We start from the raw sequence: 21,073 nt of genomic DNA on the forward strand, positions 1-21,073 counted from the left end.
AGATTCAGACTCCACCAGATTCAGACTCCAGCAGATTCAGACTCCAGCAGATTCAGAAATCATCTTTATTACAGACTCCAGCAGATTCAGACTCCAGCAGATTCAGACCCCAGCAGATTCAGACTCCACCAGATTCAGACCCCAGCAGATTCAGACTCCAGCAGATTCAGACTCCAGCAGATTCAGAAATCATCTTTATTACAGACTCCAGCAGATTCAGACTCCAGCAGATTCAGACCCCAGCAGATTCAGACTCCACCAGATTCAGACCCCAGCAGATTCAGACTCCACCAGATTCAGACTCCAGCAGATTCAGACTCCAGCAGATTCAGACTCCACCAGATTCAGACTCAACCAGATTCAGACTCCAGCAGATTCAGACTCCACCAGATTCAGACTCCAGCAGATTCAGACTCCAGCAGATTCAGACTCCAGCAGATTCAGAAATCATCTTTATTACAGACTCCAGCAGATTCAGACTCCAGCAGATTCAGACCCCAGCAGATTCAGACTCCAGCAGATTCAGACTCCAGCAGATTCAGAAATCATCTTTATTACAGACTCCACCAGATTCAGACTCCAGCAGATTCAGACTCCAGCAGATTCAGAAATCATCTTTATTACAGACTCCACCAGATTCAGACTCCAGCAGATTCAGACTCCAGCAGATTCAGAAATCATCTTTATTACAGACTCCAGCAGATTCAGACTCCAGCAGATTCAGACCCCAGCAGATTCAGACTCCAGCAGATTCAGACCCCAGCAGATTCAGACTCCACCAGATTCAGACTCCAGCAGATTCAGACCCCAGCAGATTCAGACTCCACCAGATTCAGACTCCAGCAGATTCAGACTCCAGCAGATTCAGACTCCACCAGATTCAGACTCCAGCAGATTCAGACTCCAGCAGATTCAGAAATCATCTTTATTACAGACTCCACCAGATTCAGACTCCAGCAGATTCAGACTCCAGCAGATTCAGACTCCAGCAGATTCAGACTCCAGCAGATTCAGACTCCACCAGATTCAGACTCCAGCAGATTCAGACTCCAGCAGATTCAGACTCCACCAGATTCAGACTCCAGCAGATTCAGACTCCACCAGATTCAGACTCCACCAGATTCAGACTCCAGCAGATTCAGACTCCAGCAGATTCAGACTCCACCAGATTCAGACTCCAGCAGATTCAGACTCCACCAGATTCAGACTCCAGCAGATTCAGACTCCACCAGATTCAGACTCCAGCAGATTCAGACTCCAGCAGATTCAGACTCCAGCAGATTCAGACTCCAGCAGATTCAGACTCCAGCAGATTCAGAAATCATCTTTATTACAGACTCCAGCAGATTCAGACTCCAGCAGATTCAGAAATCATCTTTATTACAGACTCCAGCAGCAGCTTTGGGTCTGAATTGGTTTTTCATTTCCTCCTCAGGGACTCCAAAGAACTGAACCATGAAACCAGAGATGAGATTAATCAATACATTACAAACAACTGAGCTGAAGAAAACACGTGCAAATAAAATCCATCATCCATTCATCCATCCATACAACTATCCAACTATCAATTAATGCATCCCATACATACACATACGGTACATATACATTCATGCATATATAGATTTATACATGATGATGAACTGTTTTAATCTTCTATCTGAAGTGTAACTGTAGACAACGGACTGGAAAGCTTTTTAAAATCATGTTTTATTTCTCAACTTGAGCTCAATTGCTAGCAATGGTTCTGTTTAATGAAAAAATATAATTTGACCTGAATTAAAAAAAATCATGTGAATATAAACAAAGTTATAAACCGCGTGTGTTTATTTGTATGCGCCGAGGGTTTAATAGTTTAAAGGGTTACTTCAGCGATTAGCATGGCTTTATCAGTAGAAACCCTGGACGGCACATGGGGATGAGATCACACTCACTCATTTAAACGTATGCTAAGCAGTGTAAGTGTTGTGTTTTAACTTCTCAAATTAATTTCTATGAAAGCGAAGCTTCCAAAGGCATGAACTGAGACACCCCAGACTGAACTCGCGCTGTGAATGAATGCCGCGAGTGATCACCTCAGCTCTCATCACGAGAGCTCATCAACTCATTTATGACGTTAAATGTAATCTGACTCCGAATCTGAGTTAGTGCTGCGAGACTCACGCGGTGACTCGATCGTTATATTGAACACACACATTCAGTATTTAATTATAGTGTCTTTTCTCTAATTTAAACTCAGTCACTGTAATCCAGACAGTAGCATTGGCTGTGGGCGTGGCCTCACACGGCCGCGAAGCATTCTGGGAATTGTAGTCTTTCATCCCCATGAGACAAATACATTTTCAGTCTTTTCTCAGTCTAGAAAGCACCAAATTCAAAAATAATTTCACATTTCTACTACATTAATGACCCAGTTTAAATACAGATTCATCTAACCCCTTTAAGATTTCCACATGTTCTAGAATCTCGTTAGACACCGAAGAGCTCATTTGCTGTAGTGACGGAAGGTGTCGCTGAGTCTCACGCGCAGAACAACCGCGACGGAACCGGAAGAAAACAAGCTCTGCTCCAGTCGCTCACCGCTGCTGTGTAAATGAGGAAGATGGACGATTTAATATCATTAAACTGCGTTAAACTTCTCACCATCGCTTTGTTTTACACATGTGAGTATACATATGATTGTTTCATCTTTATGTGTGTGTTCATGCGGTCACGAGATGGTGATTATTGTTCACTCGCTCAGGCCTGGAATTGTTATACATTCCTTTATAAATATAGCTCTGAATTATTAACATAATCCCATTCATTGGAAATCATAATTACAGTAAAAGGATGTTAATCTACTGTAGAATGAGTGACTGAACGAGTCTAATGGCGTACAAAGCAATAGCAAAGAAGTTTCCAAAAGTTCCATGGTAAAAGCCTGTCTTGTATACACTCACCTAAAGGATTATTAGGAACACCTGTTCAGTTTCTCCTTAATGCAGTTATCTAATCAGCCAATCCCATGGCAGTTCTTCAGTGCATTTAGGGGTGTGGTCCTGGTCAAGACAATCTCCTGAACTCCAGACTGAATGTCAGAATGGGAAAGAAAGGTGATTTAAGCCGTTTTGAGCGTGGCATGGTTGTTGGTGCCAGACGGGCCGGTCTGAGTATTTCCCAATCTGCTCAGTTACTGGGATTTACACACACAACCATTTCTAGGGTTTACAGAGAATGGTGTGAAAAGGGAAGAGCATCCAGTCTGCAGCAGTCCTGTGGGAGAAAATGCCTTGTTGATGCTCGAGGTCAGAGGAGAATGGGCCGACTGATTCAAGCTGATAGAAGAGCAACTTTGACTGAAATAACCACTCGTTACAACCGAGGTATGCAGCAAAGCATTTGTGAAGCCACAACACACACAACCTTGAGGCGGATGGGCTACACCAGCAGAAGACCCCACCGGGGACCACTCATCTCCACTACAAATAGGAAAAAGAGGCGACAATTTGCACAAGCTCACCAAAATTGGACAGTTGAAGACTGGAGAAATGTTGCCTGGTCTGATGAGTCTCGATTTCTGTTGAGACATTCAGATGGTAGAGTCAGAATTTGGCGTAAACAGAATGAGAACATGGATCCATCATGCCTTGTTACCACTGTGCAGGCTGGTGGTGGTGGTGTAATGGTGTGGGGGATGTTTTCTTGGCACACTATAGGCCCCTTAGTGCCAATTGGGCATCGTTTAAATGCCACGGCCTACCTGAGCATTGTTTCTGACCATGTCCATCCCTTTATGACCACCATGTGCCCATCCTCTGATGGCTACTTCCAGCAGGATAATGCACCATGTCACAAAGCTCCAATCAACTGCAAGATGCTCTCCTATCAATATGGGCCGACATTTCTAAAGAATGCTTTCAGCAGCTTGTTGATCAACGCCACGGAGAATTAAGGCAGTTCTGAAGGAGAAAGGGTCAAACACAGCATTAGTGTGTGCTCCTAATAATCCTTTAGGGGAGTGGATATATAAACTATTTCAAACCTTTTCAAACTTTCTGATTAACTCTATTCCTAGCCAACTTAAATTGTCTTCAAACTTTTTAATCTATGTGTGTGTGTGTGTGTGTGTGTGTGTGTGTGTGTGTGTGTCATCGTGTGTCTCTTCGTGTGTGTGTCTCTTCGTGTGTGTGTCTCTTCGTGTGTGTGTCTCTTCGTGTGTGTGTCATCGTGTGTGTGTGTGTGTCATCGTGTGTGTCATCGTGTGTGTGTGTGTGTGTCTCCTGCTGTAGGTGTGAGCTGCAGCTCAGTGGAACAGAAGATCTATGTGGAACTCAATGATACGGTTCCGTGTGTCCGACTGCTGAACGCCACACATCAGATCGGCTGCCAGTGTGAGTGTTATAGATATAAACCATACACACACACACACACACACACACACACACACACTGTAGCCACACATCAGATCGGCTGCCAGTGTGAGTGTTATAGATATAAACCATAAACACACACACACTGTACACTGACCACACACACACACTGTACACTGACCACACACACACACAGACTCCTCACATGCTGTGTTTGTGTGTCAGCGTCGATGTCTGGAGACACCGGTGTTCTCCATGTGCTGGAGAGCGAGTCAGACCTGGACTGGATCCTCAACACCGGACCTCATCCTCCATACATGATCATCATGGAGACGGCCTTCTTCAACAGGTGTGTGTGTGTGTGTGTGTGTGTGTGTGTGTGTGAGAGAGAGTGTGTGTGTAAGTGTGATCTCATGTGTTTCTCCTGCAGGTCGGTGATGTTGAGAATGAAGAACTCGTCCAGAGTGGCCGGAGTCGCTGTGATCGTCTCTAAAACAGGCCTCGCTGAAAACTTCTCACCTCACACAACCTGCCCCAACCAGAACACAGGTGTGTGTGTGTGTGGGCATGTTTTTGTGACATATGAGGACACAAATGTGTATAATGCCATGGGTATGACACAGGTATTACAGGAGAGGGTGAAATATGAGGACATTACCCATGGCCCCACTTTACAAAAGGCTTATAAATCACACAGGAGGAGTTTTTATGAGAAAGTAAAAATGCAGAATGTTTCCTGTGATGGGTAGGTTTAGGGGCAGTGTGTGTGTGTGTGTGTGTGTGTGTGTGTGTGTGTGTGTGTGTGTGTGTGTGTGTGTGTGTGTGTGTGATGGGTAGGTTTAGGGGCAGTGTAAGGGGATAGAAAATATGGTTTGTACAGTATAAAAACAATTACGTATGGAATGTCCCCATATGTCACAAAAAATAAACATGTGAGTGTGTGTGTGTGTGTGTGAAGACTAAAGATATCAGCACCTAAAATACTCACATTCCCATGTCCAGTTAAACCTTGTGTGTGTGTGTGTGTGTGTGTGTGTGTGTGTGTGGTTTTCTCATGCTCAGGTGTGTATTCTGAGACATACGGGCCTGAATTAGCCGACTGTAACGTGACCGTGTGGAACCCTCTCGGCAACGGACTGTCCTATGAAGACTTCTCCTTCCCTGTGTTTGCTCTGAAAGATGAGAATCAGACTCAGGTCATCCGGAAGGTGTGTGTGTGTGTGTGTGTGTGTGTGTGTGTGTGTGTGTTACTGAATGATTCAGTGTTTGAATGAATTGGTTGAATCAAAGATTCAGTGACCTGTTCGTAAATGACTGCCTCACTCTTGAATGAATCGTTTGGATGAATCGACTCAGTGACTCACTCATTAAGACTCGCCTGCTGCCCCCTACTGGAGGTTTAGTTTCATGTTTAAACAAACTTCCAACATTTCTTATTTGTCCGTTTAAAAATTCAAATCTCATACCATTATTTAAAGGAGTACTTCAGCGCTGGATTTAAACTGGGTCATTAATGCAGTAGAAATGTGAAATTATTTTTTAATTTGGTTCTTTCTAGACTGAGAAAAGACTGAAAATGTATTTTTGTCTCATGGGGATGAAAGACTACAATTCCCAGAATGCTTCGCTGCCCTGTGGGGCCACGCCCACAGCCACCGCTACTGGATTACTGTGACTAAGTTAGACAAGACACTACAATTAAAACTGAACGTGTGTGTTCAATATAACGAGTGAGTCGCTGCGCAGCAATGGAGAATATGAGGAATAATCGACACTCAAGCAGGAAAACCTGGTGTCCTCTTTAATGTGTGTGTGTGTGTGTGTGTGTGTGTGTGTGTGTGTGTGTGTGTGTGTGTGTGTGTGTGTGTGTAGTGTTACGAGGACCATAACCTGCGTGTGAATGGAAGCGCTCCGCAGTACCCGCTGTGTGCCATGCAGCTCTTCTCACACATGCACGCCGTGACCGACACCGTGACCTGCATGAGACGCACCGACCTGCAGAACCGCTTCAGCATCAACCCAGGTACACACTACACTACACAACACAACACAACACAATCACTACACAACACAACACATGACCGACACCGTGACCTGCATGAGACGCACCGACCTGTGTGCCGCTTCAGCATCAACCCAGGTACACACTACACTACACAACACAACACAACACAATCACTACACAACACAACACATGACCGACACCGTGACCTGCATGAGACGCACCGACCTGCAGAACCGCTTCAGCATCAACCCAGGTACACACAACACTACACAACACTACACAACACAACACAACACAATCACTACACAATCATAACACAACACATCACATGACCGACACTGTGACCTGCATGAGACGCACCGACCTGCAGAACCGCTTCAGCATCAACCCAGGTACACACTACACAACACTACACTACACAACACAACACAATCACTACACAACACATGACCGACACCGTGACCTGCATGAGACGCACCGACCTGCAGAACCGCTTCAGCATCAACCCAGGTACACACAACACTACACTACACTACACTACACAACCATAACACAACACTACACTACACAATCATAACACAACACAACACAACACAACACTACACTACACTACACAATCACTACACAACACAAAAAAAAAAAAAATCCCTGTCCGTTAGTGAACGCTTTGGGCCTGAGCCTCTGTCTGCTTCCTTAATTAGTTACTTTTTAAAGCGGTACTTCAGCGCTGGGAAGATGAATCCGTATTTAAACTGGGTCATTAATGCAGTAGAAATGTGAAATGTTTTTTTTAATTTGGTGCTTTCTAGACTGAGAGAAGACAGAAAATGTATTTGTGTCTCATGGGGATAAAAGACTACAATTCCCAGAAAATCCAGCACGATTATTTGAATATACTCCAGAGGTTTCTTCTGATACTAAGCTATATGTTACTCGCTGAAGTAACCCTTTAAGGGAGTAACGCAATATTGTAACGCATTACTTTTCTAAGGAACTTCCCCAACACTGGTAATGGTGTTTTATGGAAGGGTGTGTTATGGTTTTTTATCAGCTGAAAGGCCGAATACAATGTTTGATTAAGTTAGATAGACATCGTATAACAGCTTCAGGTTATGTTTTAGTGTCGGTATAATGCACAAACGTAGCAATCCCACATTAGTTTTGTCTGATGGTTTCTGCTTCCTATCAGAAGTTCTGTGTGACCCTCTGAGTGACTTCAACGTCTGGGCTTCGACTCGGCCAATCAACGCCAGCGCCAAAGGCCACGCAGCCAATGAGAGCGTCGTCCTCGCAGCCGCGCGGGTGAGTCGCCGAGCCGAGCCGCCCATACTTCAGCTCTCTCTCCGCAGGAATAAACGTGTCTTGTGTTCTGTCAGCTCGACGGCAGGTCGTTTTTCTGGGAACAGGCTCCGGCGGCCGAAGGAACCGTGTCTGGGATCGTCGCCCTGTTGGCCGCGGCTCAAGCGCTTTACCCTGTCACTCAACTAGCCCCGCCCCCTCGCAACATCTTCTTCACCTTCTTCCAGGGGGTCCGTCTCGGATTTTGATGTTTGTGTGTGTTTGCGTGCGTGCATGCGTGTGTTTTTGCGTGTGTATGTGTGTTTGCGTGTGTGTGTGTGTGTGTGTGTGTGTGTGTGTGTGTTTGGGTGTGTGTGTGTTTGCATGTTTGTGTGTGTGTGTGTGTTTGCGTGTGTGTATGTGTGTTTGCGTGTGTGTGTGTGTTTGTGTGTGTGTGTGTGTGTGTGTTTGCATTTGTGTGTTTTTGCATGTGTTTGTGTGTGTGTGTGTGTGTGTGTGTGTGTGTTTGCGTGTGTGTATGTGTGTTTGCGTGTGTGTGTGTATGTGTGTTTTTGCGTGTGTGTGTTTGCATTTGTGTGTTTTTGCGTGTGTGTGTGTGTGTGTGTGTGTGTGTGTGTGTGTGTGTGTGTGTGAAGTAAACATTTCTGCTGTGTCTCTCTCAGGAAGCCTTCGACTACATTGGAAGCTCAAAGATGGTGTTTGACATGGAGAGGAAGGAGTTTGTGATCGACTTGGACAATGTGCACTCCATGCTGGAGATCGGACAGGTGTGTGTGTGTATGTGCGTGTAATGAGTGTGTGTGTAATGACATGTTTATTTCATCTGAGGGTCTATGTCAGTGGTTCTGGCGGTTGTTATCATCAGTGTTGGGCAGTAGCGTCGCTACAAGTTTTCCAAGCATTTCTGAAGATCTGAAGATCACGCTGAAATTGGAAACACTGCCAAGTCGCGGATATACTTCCCTTCCTACGTTTCTTTCTGCCGCGCAGACGCAAGCGCGAGCCTGAGCCTGACAAAAGAGAAACGTCTTTTTAATGCAAAGTTTGAAAATAATCTATTGTGTCTCTTGAATAAGCACCTATTGTTAAAGGTCCCGTTCTTCGCGTGTTTTCGAAGCTTTGATTGTGTTTACAGTGTGCAATATAACATGAGTTCATGTGTCGCGTGTAAAAGCACACAGTATTTTCCACACAGTTGACTGATCTGTACAGCGCTGTTTCCTCTGTCCTATAAACGGCCGGATGATTTCCTTGTTCTGTGAAGTCCCTCCTTCAGATACACATAACGAGTTCTGATTGGGCCAGCGCTTCCCGTGTTGTGATTGGACAGCAGCTTAGCGCACTTTGCCCGGAAAGGTCCCGCCTCTTACCGTAACGGGGCGATGCAAGCGCTGAATGCGCTCTTCTCCACGTGGGAGAGCAGCGAGACCACGCCCCCTATTTTGCATATAGTCTTGTGGGCGGAGTCAACAAACGGTTCTAGTGCCGTCATCACAGCAGGAAGTGCAGCGGTGTAGTCCAAACCGGCCGCTCGCTGTCGGCTTTGAAAGGGAACTTCTGTTTAATAAAATATCTCGCTCGGCTTTGAGCTTTATCATTTTACAGGTATTATTTATACTCTAACAGTAACATTACACACTAACTAAAGTCTGAAAGATGGAATCGCGAAGAACACGACCTTTAAAAGCATCGGGGTCCAGACTGGCCACACAACAACCACAAAAACCATCTCATAATTACTATATTTTATAATTACTATATTTTCTATTTTGTGTGCGTAAAATCATATTATATAATTTTCTTTATTTATTGAAAATTATATATATTATCTTATTATATAAGATTTCCATTTGCCAAGAAAATAGCTTGTGCTACTAAAATGGCAATTTTATTTTATTATTAATATTATTATGGTTTGAATTATTTATTGTTGTAATTATTTTGAACTATTTGTTCACATTGTTATTATTTCAGTATTACTGTATTCCACTAAATAACAGGTCTGATTTGATTGGACGTCTGGTGTGTCATTATAAGTCCGAGCTGATCTGTTTATAGGTTGGTCTGCGCAGTGGGCGGGACTTGTGGATGCACTCTGACCCCATGACCCGAAAAAACGACAGTGTGTGGAGCGAGGTGAGTGAAGAAACCTCAAACCTATCCATTATGTCGCTCACTCACACACAATCACACTCTCTCACACACACCCTCTCTCTCTCTCTCTCTCTCTCTCTCTCTCTCTCTCTCTCTCTCTCTCTCTCTCTCTCTCTCTCTCTCTCTCTCTCTCTCTCTCCCCCCCCCCCCCCCCCCAGGTGTCGGATATGATGAAACGCATGCGGTCTATAGCGACCAGTCTGAGCATCTCATTGGACGAGCCAGCTGTCAGTCAGCCGCTGCCGCCCTCGTCTCTGCAGCGCTTCCTGCGGGTCCGTCAGATCCCCGGCCTCGTGCTGGCGGACCATAAGGCGTCGTTCACCAACAGGTATGTGTGTGTGTGTGTGTGTGTGTGTGTGTGTGTGTCTGCTGGGTAGGTTTAGGGGCAGTGTAAGGGGATAGAAAATACGGTTTGTACAGTATAAAAACCATTGCGCCTATGGAATGTCCCCAATAACATGGAAGCACTACGTGTGTGTGTGTGTGTGTGTGTGTGTGTGTGTGTGTGTGTGTGTGTGTGTGTGTGTCTCCACTAACAGATACTACGAAAGCATGTACGACGACGCAGAGAACCTGAATGTGTCGTATCCGCCCAACATGAGTCCAGATGAGCAGCTGGAGCACGTGACGGAAGCGGCTAAGGTACCGTCACACACACTCACTCACACACACTCACTCACTCGCTCACTCACTCTCTATCTCTCTTTCAGTCTCTGGCTGAAGTCGCCACACTCGTCGCTCGCTCACTTTACAGGCAGGCGGGAGGAGAAGACGCCGTCCTGAACAACATCACTACCGACCCCAAGATCGTGAGTTACACACTCAAACTCACACACACACACACACACACACACACACACACACACACACACACACACACACACACGATCACATGTGACTCACTCTGTTCAACAAGAGCAAATATCTGTCTAATAATATATATATATATATACAGTGAGGAAAATAAGTATTTGAACACCCTACTCTATTTTGCAAGTTCTCCCACTTGGAAATTACAGAGGGGTCTGAAAATGTGGTTGTAGGTGCATGTCCACTGTGAGAGACATCTTCTAAAAACAAAATCCAGAAGTCACAATATAAGATTTTTTAACTATTTATTTGTATGATACAGCTGCAAATAAGTATTTGAACACCTGTCTATCAGCCAGAGTTCTGACCCTCAGAGACCTGTTAGTCTGCCTTTAAAATGTCCACCTCCACTCCATTTATTATCCTACATTAGATGCTCCTGTTTGAGGCCGTTAGCTGATAAAGACACCTGTCCACCCCATACAATCAGCAAGAGTCCAACTACTAACATGGCCAAGACCAAAGAGCTGTCCAAAGACACGAGAGACAATCATACACCTCCACAAGGCTGGAGAGGGCTACGGGGAAATGGACAAGCAGCTCGGTGAAGAAAGGTCCACTGTTGGAGCAATCATTAGAAAATGGAAGAAGCTAAACATGACTGTCAGTCTCCCTCGGACTGGGGCTCCAGATCTCACCTCGTGGGTCTCAATGATCCTAAGGTGAGAAATCAGCCCAGAACTACACGCAGGAGCTGGCCAATGACCTGAGAAGAGCTGGGACCACCGTTTCCAAGGTTACTGTTGGTAAAACATTAAGACGTCATGGTTTGAAAGCATGGCACGGACGGTTCCCCTTAAACCAGCACACATCCAGGCCCGTCTGAAGTTTGCCAATGACCATTTGGATGATCCAGAGGAGTCATGGGAGAAAGTCATGTGATCAGATGAGACCAAAATAGAACTTTTGGTCATAATTCCACTAAACGTGTTTGGAGGAGGAAGAATGATGAGTACCATCCCAAGAACACCATCCCTACTGTGAAGCATGGGGGCGGCAGCATCATGCTGTGGGGGTGTTTTTCTGCACATGGGACAGGGCGACTGCACTGTATTAAGGAGAGGAGGACCGGGGCCATGTATTGCGAGATTTTGGGGAACAACCTCCTTCCCTCAGTTAGAGCGTTGAAGATGGGTCGAGGCTGGGTCTTCCAGCATGACAATGACCCGAAGCACAGCCAGGATAACCGAGGAGTGGCTCTGTCAGAAGCATATCAAGGTTCTGGCGTGGCCTAGCCAGTCTCCAGACCTAAACCCAATAGAGGATCTTTGGAGGAGCTCAAACTCTGTGTTTCTCAGCGACAGGCCAGAAACCTGACGGGTCTAGAGAAGATCTGTGTGGAGGAGTGGGCCAGAATCCTGACGGATCTAGAGGAGATCTGTGTGGAGGAGTGGGCCAGAAACCTGACGGATCTAGAGAAGATCTGTGTGGAGGAGTGGGCCAGAATCCTGACGGATCTAGAGGAGATCTGTGTGGAGGAGTGGGCCAGAATCCTGACGGATCTAGAGAAGATCTGTGTGGAGGAGTGGGCCAGAATCCTGACGGATCTAGAGAAGATCTGTGTGGAGGAGTGGGCCAGAAACCTGACGGATCTAGAGGAGATCTGTGTGGAGGAGTGGGCCAGAAACCTGACGGATCTAGAGAAGATCTGTGTGGAGGAGTGGGCCAGAATCCTGACGGATCTAGAGAAGATCTGTGTGGAGGAGTGGGCCAGAATCCTGACGGATCTAGAGAAGATCTGTGTGGAGGAGTGGGCCAGAATCCTGACGGATCTAGAGGAGATCTGTGTGGAGGAGTGGGCCAGAAACCTGACGGATCTAGAGAAGATCTGTGTGGAGGAGTGGGCCAGAATCCTGACGGATCTAGAGAAGATCTGTGTGGAGGAGTGGGCCAGAATCCTGACGGATCTAGAGAAGATCTGTGTGGAGGAGTGGGCCAGAATCCTGACGGATCTAGAGGAGATCTGTGTGGAGGAGTGGGCCAGAAACCTGACGGATCTAGAGAAGATCTGTGTGGAGGAGTGGGCCAGAATCCTGACGGATCTAGAGAAGATCTGTGTGGAGGAGTGGGCCAGAAACCTGACGGATCTAGAGAAGATCTGTGTGGAGGAGTGGGCCAGAAACCTGACGGATCTAGAGGAGATCTGTGTGGAGGAGTGGGCCAGAATCCTGACGGATCTAGAGGAGATCTGTGTGGAGGAGTGGGCCAGAAACCTGACGGATCTAGAGAAGATCTGTGTGGAGGAGTGGGCCAGAAACCTGACGGATCTAGAGGAGATCTGTGTGGAGGAGTGGGCCAGAAACCTGACGGATCTAGAGGAGATCTGTGTGGAGGAGTGGGCCAGAAACCTGACGGATCTAGAGGAGATCTGTGTGGAGGAGTGGGCCAGAAACCTGACGGATCTAGAGGAGATCTGTGTGGAGGAGTGGGCCAGAATCCTGACGGATCTAGAGGAGATCTGTGTGGAGGAGTGGGCCAGAATCCTGACGGATCTAGAGGAGATCTGTGTGGAGGAGTGGGCCAGAAACCTGACGGATCTAGAGGAGATCTGTGTGGAGGAGTGGGCCAGAAACCTGACGGATCTAGAGAAGATCTGTGTGGAGGAGTGGGCCAGAATCCTGACGGATCTAGAGGAGATCTGTGTGGAGGAGTGGGCCAGAATCCTGACGGATCTAGAGGAGATCTGTGTGGAGGAGTGGGCCAGAATCCTGACGGATCTAGAGGAGATCTGTGTGGAGGAGTGGGCCAGAAACCTGACGGATCTAGAGGAGATCTGTGTGGAGGAGTGGGCCAGAAACCTGACGGATCTAGAGGAGATCTGTGTGGAGGAGTGGGCCAGAAACCTGACGGATCTAGAGGAGATCTGTGTGGAGGAGTGGGCCAGAAACCTGACGGATCTAGAGGAGATCTGTGTGGAGGAGTGGGCCAGAAACCTGACGGATCTAGAGGAGATCTGTGTGGAGGAGTGGGCCAGAAACCTGACGGATCTAGAGGAGATCTGTGTGGAGGAGTGGGCCAGAAACCTGACGGATCTAGAGGAGATCTGTGTGGAGGAGTGGGCCAGAATCCTGACGGATCTAGAGGAGATCTGTGTGGAGGAGTGGGCCAGAATCCTGACGGATCTAGAGGAGATCTGTGTGGAGGAGTGGGCCAGAAACCTGACGGATCTAGAGGAGATCTGTGTGGAGGAGTGGGCCAGAAACCTGACGGATCTAGAGAAGATCTGTGTGGAGGAGTGGGCCAGAATCCTGACGGATCTAGAGGAGATCTGTGTGGAGGAGTGGGCCAGAATCCTGACGGATCTAGAGGAGATCTGTGTGGAGGAGTGGGCCAGAAACCTGACGGATCTAGAGGAGATCTGTGTGGAGGAGTGGGCCAGAAACCTGACGGATCTAGAGGAGATCTGTGTGGAGGAGTGGGCCAGAAACCTGACGGATCTAGAGGAGATCTGTGTGGAGGAGTGGGCCAGAAACCTGACGGATCTAGAGGAGATCTGTGTGGAGGAGTGGGCCAGAAACCTGACGGATCTAGAGAAGATCTGTGTGGAGGAGTGGGCCAGACACCTGACGGATCTAGAGGAGATCTGTGTGGAGGAGTGGGCCAGAAACCTGACGGATCTAGAGAAGATCTGTGTGGAGGAGTGGGCCAGAATCCTGACGGATCTAGAGGAGATCTGTGTGGAGGAGTGGGCCAGAAACCTGACGGATCTAGAGGAGATCTGTGTGGAGGAGTGGGCCAGAAACCTGACGGATCTAGAGAAGATCTGTGTGGAGGAGTGGGCCAGAATCCTGACGGATCTAGAGGAGATCTGTGTGGAGGAGTGGGCCAGAATCCTGACGGATCTAGAGGAGATCTGTGTGGAGGAGTGGGCCAGAAACCTGACGGATCTAGAGGAGATCTGTGTGGAGGAGTGGGCCAGAAACCTGACGGATCTAGAGGAGATCTGTTTGGAGGAGTGGGCCAGAAACCTGACGGATCTAGAGGAGATCTGTGTGGAGGAGTGGGCCAGAAACCTGACGGATCTAGAGGAGATCTGTGTGGAGGAGTGGGCCAGAAACCTGACGGGTCTAGAGGAGATCTGTGTGGAGGAGTGGGCCAGAAACCTGACGGGTCTAGAGGAGATCTGTTTGGAGGAGTGGGCCAGAAACCTGACGGATCTAGAGGAGATCTGTGTGGAGGAGTGGGCCAGAAACCTGACGGATCTAGAGAAGATCTGTGTGGAGGAGTGGGCCAGAATCCTGACGGATCTAGAGGAGATCTGTGTGGAGGAGTGGGCCAGAAACCTGACGGATCTAGAGGAGATCTGTTTGGAGGAGTGGGCCAGAAACCTGACGGATCTAGAGGAGATCTGTGTGGAGGAGTGGGCCAGAATCCTGACGGATCTAGAGGAGATCTGTGTGGAGGAGTGGGCCAGAAACCTGACGGATCTAGAGAAGATCTGTGTGGAGGAGTGGGCCAGACACCTGACGGATCTAGAGGAGATCTGTGTGGAGGAGTGGGCCAGAAACCTGACGGATCTAGAGAAGATCTGTGTGGAGGAGTGGGCCAGAATCCTGACGGATCTAGAGGAGATCTGTGTGGAGGAGTGGGCCAGAATCCTGACGGATCTAGAGGAGATCTGTGTGGAGGAGTGGGCCAGAAACCTGACGGATCTAGAGAAGATCTGTGTGGAGGAGTGGGCCAGAATCCTGACGGATCTAGAGGAGATCTGTGTGGAGGAGTGGGCCAGAATCCCTCCTGCAGAGCAAACCTGCTGAAGAACTACAGCAAACGCTTGACCTCTGTAACCGCAAACAAAGGTTACTGGACCAAATATTAACATTGAATTTCTCATGTGTTCAAAACTTATTTGCAGCTGCATCACACAAATAAATAGTTTAAAAATCATACATTGTGATTTCTGAATTTTTTTTAGATTATGTCTAAGTGGGAGAACTTGCAAAATAGCTGGGTGTTAAAATACTTATTTTCCTCACTGTATAAATATATAATATAATATAATATAATATAATATAATATAATATAATATAATATAATATAATATAATATAATATAATATAATATAATATCTGGTTCTGATGTTTCTCTCTGTGTCCAGGTCACTCAGCTGCTGTACGGGTTCTTGATCCAGAAGAATAACAGCTGGTTCCGCTCACTGCTTCCTCCTGAAGTTACCAAGAAAGGAGTCAACAGCATTTTAAGTGCGTCCTCTGGTTAAACTACACACACACACACACACACACACACACACACACACACACACACACACACACACACACACACACACACTTGAGTCACACACTCCCAAACATTGGTTTGGGTTCGTGGATCCACACACACTCACACACTCCTGGTGTGTTGTTCTCAGGTTCTGGTCCTCCTCAGTTCTACATTGGTTTGGGTCCGCGGATCCAAGGCCCCGTGCACAGCGTGACCCGATTCGTTCAGTACATCATGGCCAACCTGACGGGCAGCGCCACAAACCTCACAGAGACCCAATGCCAGAAGCCCGGAGACGTCAGCACAGAGAACAAAGACGTGAGTGTGAATGAGAGTGAGTGAGAGAGTGAGTGTGTGTGTGTGAGTGTGTTCTAGCGCTTATGTTTTCTCTGTGTGTGTGTGTGTGCTTCTCAGTTGTTCTCGTATTTCTGGGTGTCTGGCCCAGTGGGGCTCAACAGCTCGGGGCCGTTCTGTGTGAGGGCTTCGGTCCGTCTGTCTAAAGCCGTCTCTCCGGCCTTCGAGCTGCTCGATTACGGCTCCAGAGATTTCTCCACATGGACCGAGTCTCGCTGGAAGAGCATCAGAGCGCGCATCTTCCTGGTGGCCAGCCGAGAACTGGAGGTGTGTGTGTGTGTATGCCCTTGTTTATATTACAATGTGGGGACCAAATGTCCCCATAAGGAGAGCAATACCTGAGATCAGCAGCCAGCGGTTTCCACTTTACAAAAGGCTTATAAATCACACAGGAGGAGTTTTTATGAGAAAGTAAAAATGCAGAATGTTTCCTGTGATGGGTAGGTTTAGGGGCAGTGTGTGTGTGTGCGTGTGTGTGTTTGTGTGTGTGTGTGTGTGTGTGTGAGAGAGTGTGTGTGATGGCTAGGTTTAGGGGCTGTGTGTGTGTGTGTGTGTGTGTGTGTGTGTGTGTGTGTGTGTGAGAGAGAGTGTGTGTGTGTGAGAGAGTGTGTGTGATGGGTAGGTTTAGGGGCTGTGTGTGTGTGTGTGTGTGTGTGTGTGTGTGTGTGTGTGTGTGTGTGTGTGTGTGTGTGTGTGAGAGAGTGTGTGTGATGGGTAGGTTTAGGGGCTGTGTGTGTGTGTGTGTGTGTGTGTGAGAGAGAGTGTGTGTGATGGGTAGGTTTAGGGGCTGTGTGTGTGTGTGTGTGTGTGTGTGTGTGTGTGTGTGTGAGAGTGTGTGTGATGGGTAGGTTTAGGGGCTGTGTGTGTGTGAGAGTGTGTGTGTGTGAGAGAGTGTGTGTGATGGGTAGGTTTAGAGGCAGTGTAAGGGGATAGAATGTACAGTGTTAAATCCATTACGCCTATGGAAAGTCCTAACGTGTGTGTGTGTGTGTGTGTGTGTGTGTGTGTGTTTCTGCAGATGCTAACACTGGGGGTGGGCGTGGCCGTGCTGCTGCTGTCTGTGTTGGTGACCTACTTCATCAGCTCAAAGGCGGAGCTTCTGTTTAGCTCCGCCCGCGAGACGCCCACGACGACCTACTGACCGGCTCTCATTCCCTTCAGCACACACACACACACACACACACACACACACACACACACACACACACTTCAGCTCAACAGTAACTTATTCTGACCTGACGGGATTGAGCCGCACTGGTTTTAGCGGGGTTAAACTGCTCTGGTCTCCTGGAAAGTTGTTCATATTCTTTTTGTCTTTTTTTTTATAATTCCAGATGTTTTTTTCTGATTATGACATGAACGGGCACAAAAAAGCTGATTTTAAGTGTTTAAAGTTAAGAATGTGTTAAAAGTTGAGAATGTGAAGTGTGTGTGCAATAGCTTAATGAGTTAAGTTCAAACTTCATTATTGATGTGGATCTTTTTATTTGTGTGTGTGTGTGTGTGTGTGTGTGTGTGTGTGTGTGTGTGTGTGTGTGTGTGTGTGTGTGTGTGTGTGTGTGAGAGCGAGATTATTCGTTGGCGATTGTAGCCATTAAACCCCGAACACATACGGTCTGCGATCAGCCGTTTCCTCTGGACACTCGGCGCGTCGCAGGCCCACATTAACACTGATATGCAGCGTTTGTTTGTTGACTTTAATTGAATGAAAGCGTTTGATTAATGATGTCATTATTTTTCTCTAAACTGATGCCTTGAGAACTGAATAAACATGACTTTCTTTTCCAAAGTCTAGTTATTATTATTAAAATAAACATTATGAGCTAATATTGTGCTGACCCGTCTCTGATGGACTCCTCTAGACCCCCGAAGGTGTGCTGTGGTATCTGACACCAAGATGTTAGCAGCAGATCCTTTAAGTCCTGTAAGTAGCGAGGTGGATCGGACTTGTTTGTCTTAGGTAGGTGGAGCGTGTCAAAGTAACATCCACATGGATGGAGGACCCAAGGTTTCCCAGCAGAACATTGGCCAAAGCATCACACTGCCTCCGCCGGCTCGCCTTCTTCCCATAGTGCATCCTGGGGCCATGTGTTCCCCAGGGAAGCCACACACACACACACACACACACACACACACCCGGCCATCCACGTGATTCCTCAGACCAGGCCACCTTCTTCCATTGCTCCGTGGTCCAGTTCTGATGCTCACGTGCCACTGTTGGTGCTTTCGGCGGGGTCAGGGGTCAGAGGTCACCCTATGCCGCCCCATACGCCTCAAACTGAGCTGCTCTGTGTATTCTGACAGCTTTCTATCAGAACCAGCATTAACTTCTGGAGCAGTTTGAGCTCCAGGAGCTCGTCTGTTTGATCGGACCCCACGGGCCAGCCTTCGCTCCCCACGGTCATCAATGAGCCTTGGCCGCCCATGACCCTGTGGCCGGTTCTCCACTGGTCCTTCCTTGGAGCACTTTTGATAGATACTGACCACTGCAGACCGGGAACAGCCCACAAGAGCTGCAGTTTTGGAGATGCTCTGACCCAGTCGTCTAGCCGTCACAATCTGGCCAAACTCGCTCAAATCCTTACGCTTGCCCATTTCTCCTGCTTCACACACATCAACTCTGAGGACCAAATGTTCACTTGCTGCCGAATATATCCCACCCACTAACAGGAGATGATTAGAACAGTAAGTAAATGTTATAATACCGGTATTATGCCTGATTGTTATACTTCTATAATTATTTTCATACTTTAAATGTTTAATTATAAAGTTATTTATTGTACACTGCTCATTACTAAATCAATTATTGGACCGTGTCATTTACTCAAACGTGAATCATTTCATCTTTTTCATCTTTTGGCTTGACAACATGAATGTAGGAACAGCAGCAGATGCTCTTTATCTTCTTGATGTCTTTGATTGAATTCGTGTCGTGTTGATTTAGCAGAAGACTCGTCAGTGTGTAATGTCCTTTAATGTGGATTGATCTCCTATTGGACTCGGTAATGTTTCTGGAGTGTGGGTCACTCGGGACCTCTAAAATCTCTCAGGTAATGGGCATTTAATGTGGTCAACAACATGTATGAAGAATGTAAATATGGTCTATTTTGATTTCATAATGAAGAGTGTAATGTATAAACACTGCCAGCAGAGTGTAGTGTGCATCCGTCTTAAACCTCACATTATCACACACACTGATCTGACTGATCCTGGAGCTTTGTTGTGTTTGTAAGACTCCTGTAAAAGGATGAAAAAAAGGAAAAGAAAATCGTGAAAGAAGGGTATCGCGAGATCTCAACGGGACGCGCTCATGCACGTACAACCAATCACACACACCCATCTTCAACAATAATATAGCGTTTTAATTTGGATGAATAACGCTTCTTATAGAACCCAAAATATTTATAACAAGCATTTGATTAAAGCAATAATGATAATAATTATATAGATTGGAAATAAATCTGTTAATAGGCTGATCCCTTTACTCCTAACCCTAACCCTACCCATCACTAACCCACTGGCATCAACCCTATCGATAAAAACCTTAACTTCAAACTCCACTAGACAAAAAAATAGATACTAACGTAGCTCCTAATCCTACCCATCACAAACCCACTGGCATCAACCCAAATTATAAAAACCATTAGACAAAAAAAAAAAATAGATACCAATATAAGCCCTACTCTTACTCTACCCATTATATAAAAAAACCATATAGGCTATACTTGCGCGTCAAGTAACCAATTAACCAAAAAAATATGTCCCAAAATAAAACTCCTAATTCAACCCATAACACTAATATTATCTAGGACAGGGTGACTAACAACCCACACACAAACTCCACCCACAAACCCAATTCCTGACCAAGATTTTAACCCTTAAAGCCAGACAGGAAGTGGTCGTATTTCACTAACGAAAGATATTACCGTATCGGGACAAAGACCAAAAGTACCGTCCTAATCACCACTCCTGACCACCCCAAACCCAATCAACTCGGACCTTTCCTTCAAAGTATGCGTCCGTTTTTATAAAAGCACTTTTTCTATTAAAACGCCTATATCTCGGAAAAGAAAGCATGCACCAAGGCCAAACTCAACCTCATAACATCTCTCTGTAATACCTGTCACACCATAAAACCCTGAACTTCTGGGACCTTTCCTTACTAAATGCACCATTTCCTATCAAGCCACACATCGCGGCCTAAGGGGGCACTAGAGTCTCACACGGGGGCACGTTCAATAGGCCCTATCCTCACCCTTCTTTGACGCGAATATCAACACTATAGCCCAACTCAACACAGAGATATAGTCCATCTAAATTGACACCCCGATAATCACCCTTTCAATCATTAATCACCTTTTACGTAGACTTCAAATTCCCTGACCTTAACCACATACCAAAACAATCCACCTATGGGAGGGTTGCAATGCTGGATCAGGATTATCGGGCTCTGGCTTGGTTTGCTGGTCCAGAGCAAGTTCAGATTGGAAACTTCGCAATTCCTAAAAACCAGGAAAGGAAACAAGAACAATCACTTTCATCAGTAAAACTTACCCATCAGACTAACCAAACCAAAAAGAACGGATTATAACAAACTCTACCCCAGTGTTCATAATTGATGGAAACATAAAGACAGAAGTTTCTTAAAATAACAAAACCAAAAGATAAATTAAGCTACTCAACTTGCCCATAAGCCAAAAAAGGCATTGCTCCTAGACGGGAGCCAATCACAGGCGACACAGTATAGTCTGACATGCGTCGGCCAGTGCCTCTCCTCACTCTCCCTACTTCAAACCTTTCCAGACGAGTTCTGGCTTGGGGG

At 46.6% G+C, this 21,073-nt stretch overlaps 1 protein-coding gene across 1 annotated transcript; it reads left to right on the top strand.

Annotated features, from left to right (window-relative positions):
- Positions 1-2,507: 2,507 nt before the first annotated feature.
- On the top strand, positions 2,508-18,040 carry ncstn (nicastrin). Its single transcript, XM_067452920.1, has 17 exons — positions 2,508-2,660; positions 4,269-4,370; positions 4,575-4,698; positions 4,780-4,898; positions 5,412-5,557; positions 6,222-6,372; positions 7,544-7,656; positions 7,731-7,883; positions 8,316-8,420; positions 9,712-9,789; positions 9,966-10,135; positions 10,347-10,449; positions 10,518-10,616; positions 15,776-15,878; positions 16,046-16,215; positions 16,312-16,518; positions 17,270-18,040. Exons 1-17 carry the CDS (start codon positions 2,591-2,593, stop codon positions 17,390-17,392), a joined length of 2,136 nt encoding a protein of 711 aa, XP_067309021.1. The 5' UTR covers positions 2,508-2,590; the 3' UTR covers positions 17,393-18,040.
- The last annotated feature ends 3,033 nt before the right edge of the window (positions 18,041-21,073 follow it).

The sequence above is a fragment of the Pseudorasbora parva genome, chromosome 9 (genome assembly GCF_024679245.1).
Source record: "Pseudorasbora parva isolate DD20220531a chromosome 9, ASM2467924v1, whole genome shotgun sequence".
Taxonomy (NCBI): Eukaryota; Metazoa; Chordata; class Actinopteri; order Cypriniformes; family Gobionidae; genus Pseudorasbora; species Pseudorasbora parva.

Bases quoted from the DNA above. Each gene is read 5' to 3' on its own strand.
- ncstn (XM_067452920.1), top strand. From the start codon at position 2,591: ATGAGGAAGATGGACGATTTAATATCATTAAACTGCGTTAAACTTCTC. The intron at 4,371-4,574 runs GTGAGTGTTATA...TTTGTGTGTCAG, and splicing joins ACATCAGATCGGCTGCCAGT to CGTCGATGTCTGGAGACACC. The intron at 6,373-7,543 runs GTACACACTACA...GCTTCCTATCAG, and splicing joins CCGCTTCAGCATCAACCCAG to AAGTTCTGTGTGACCCTCTG.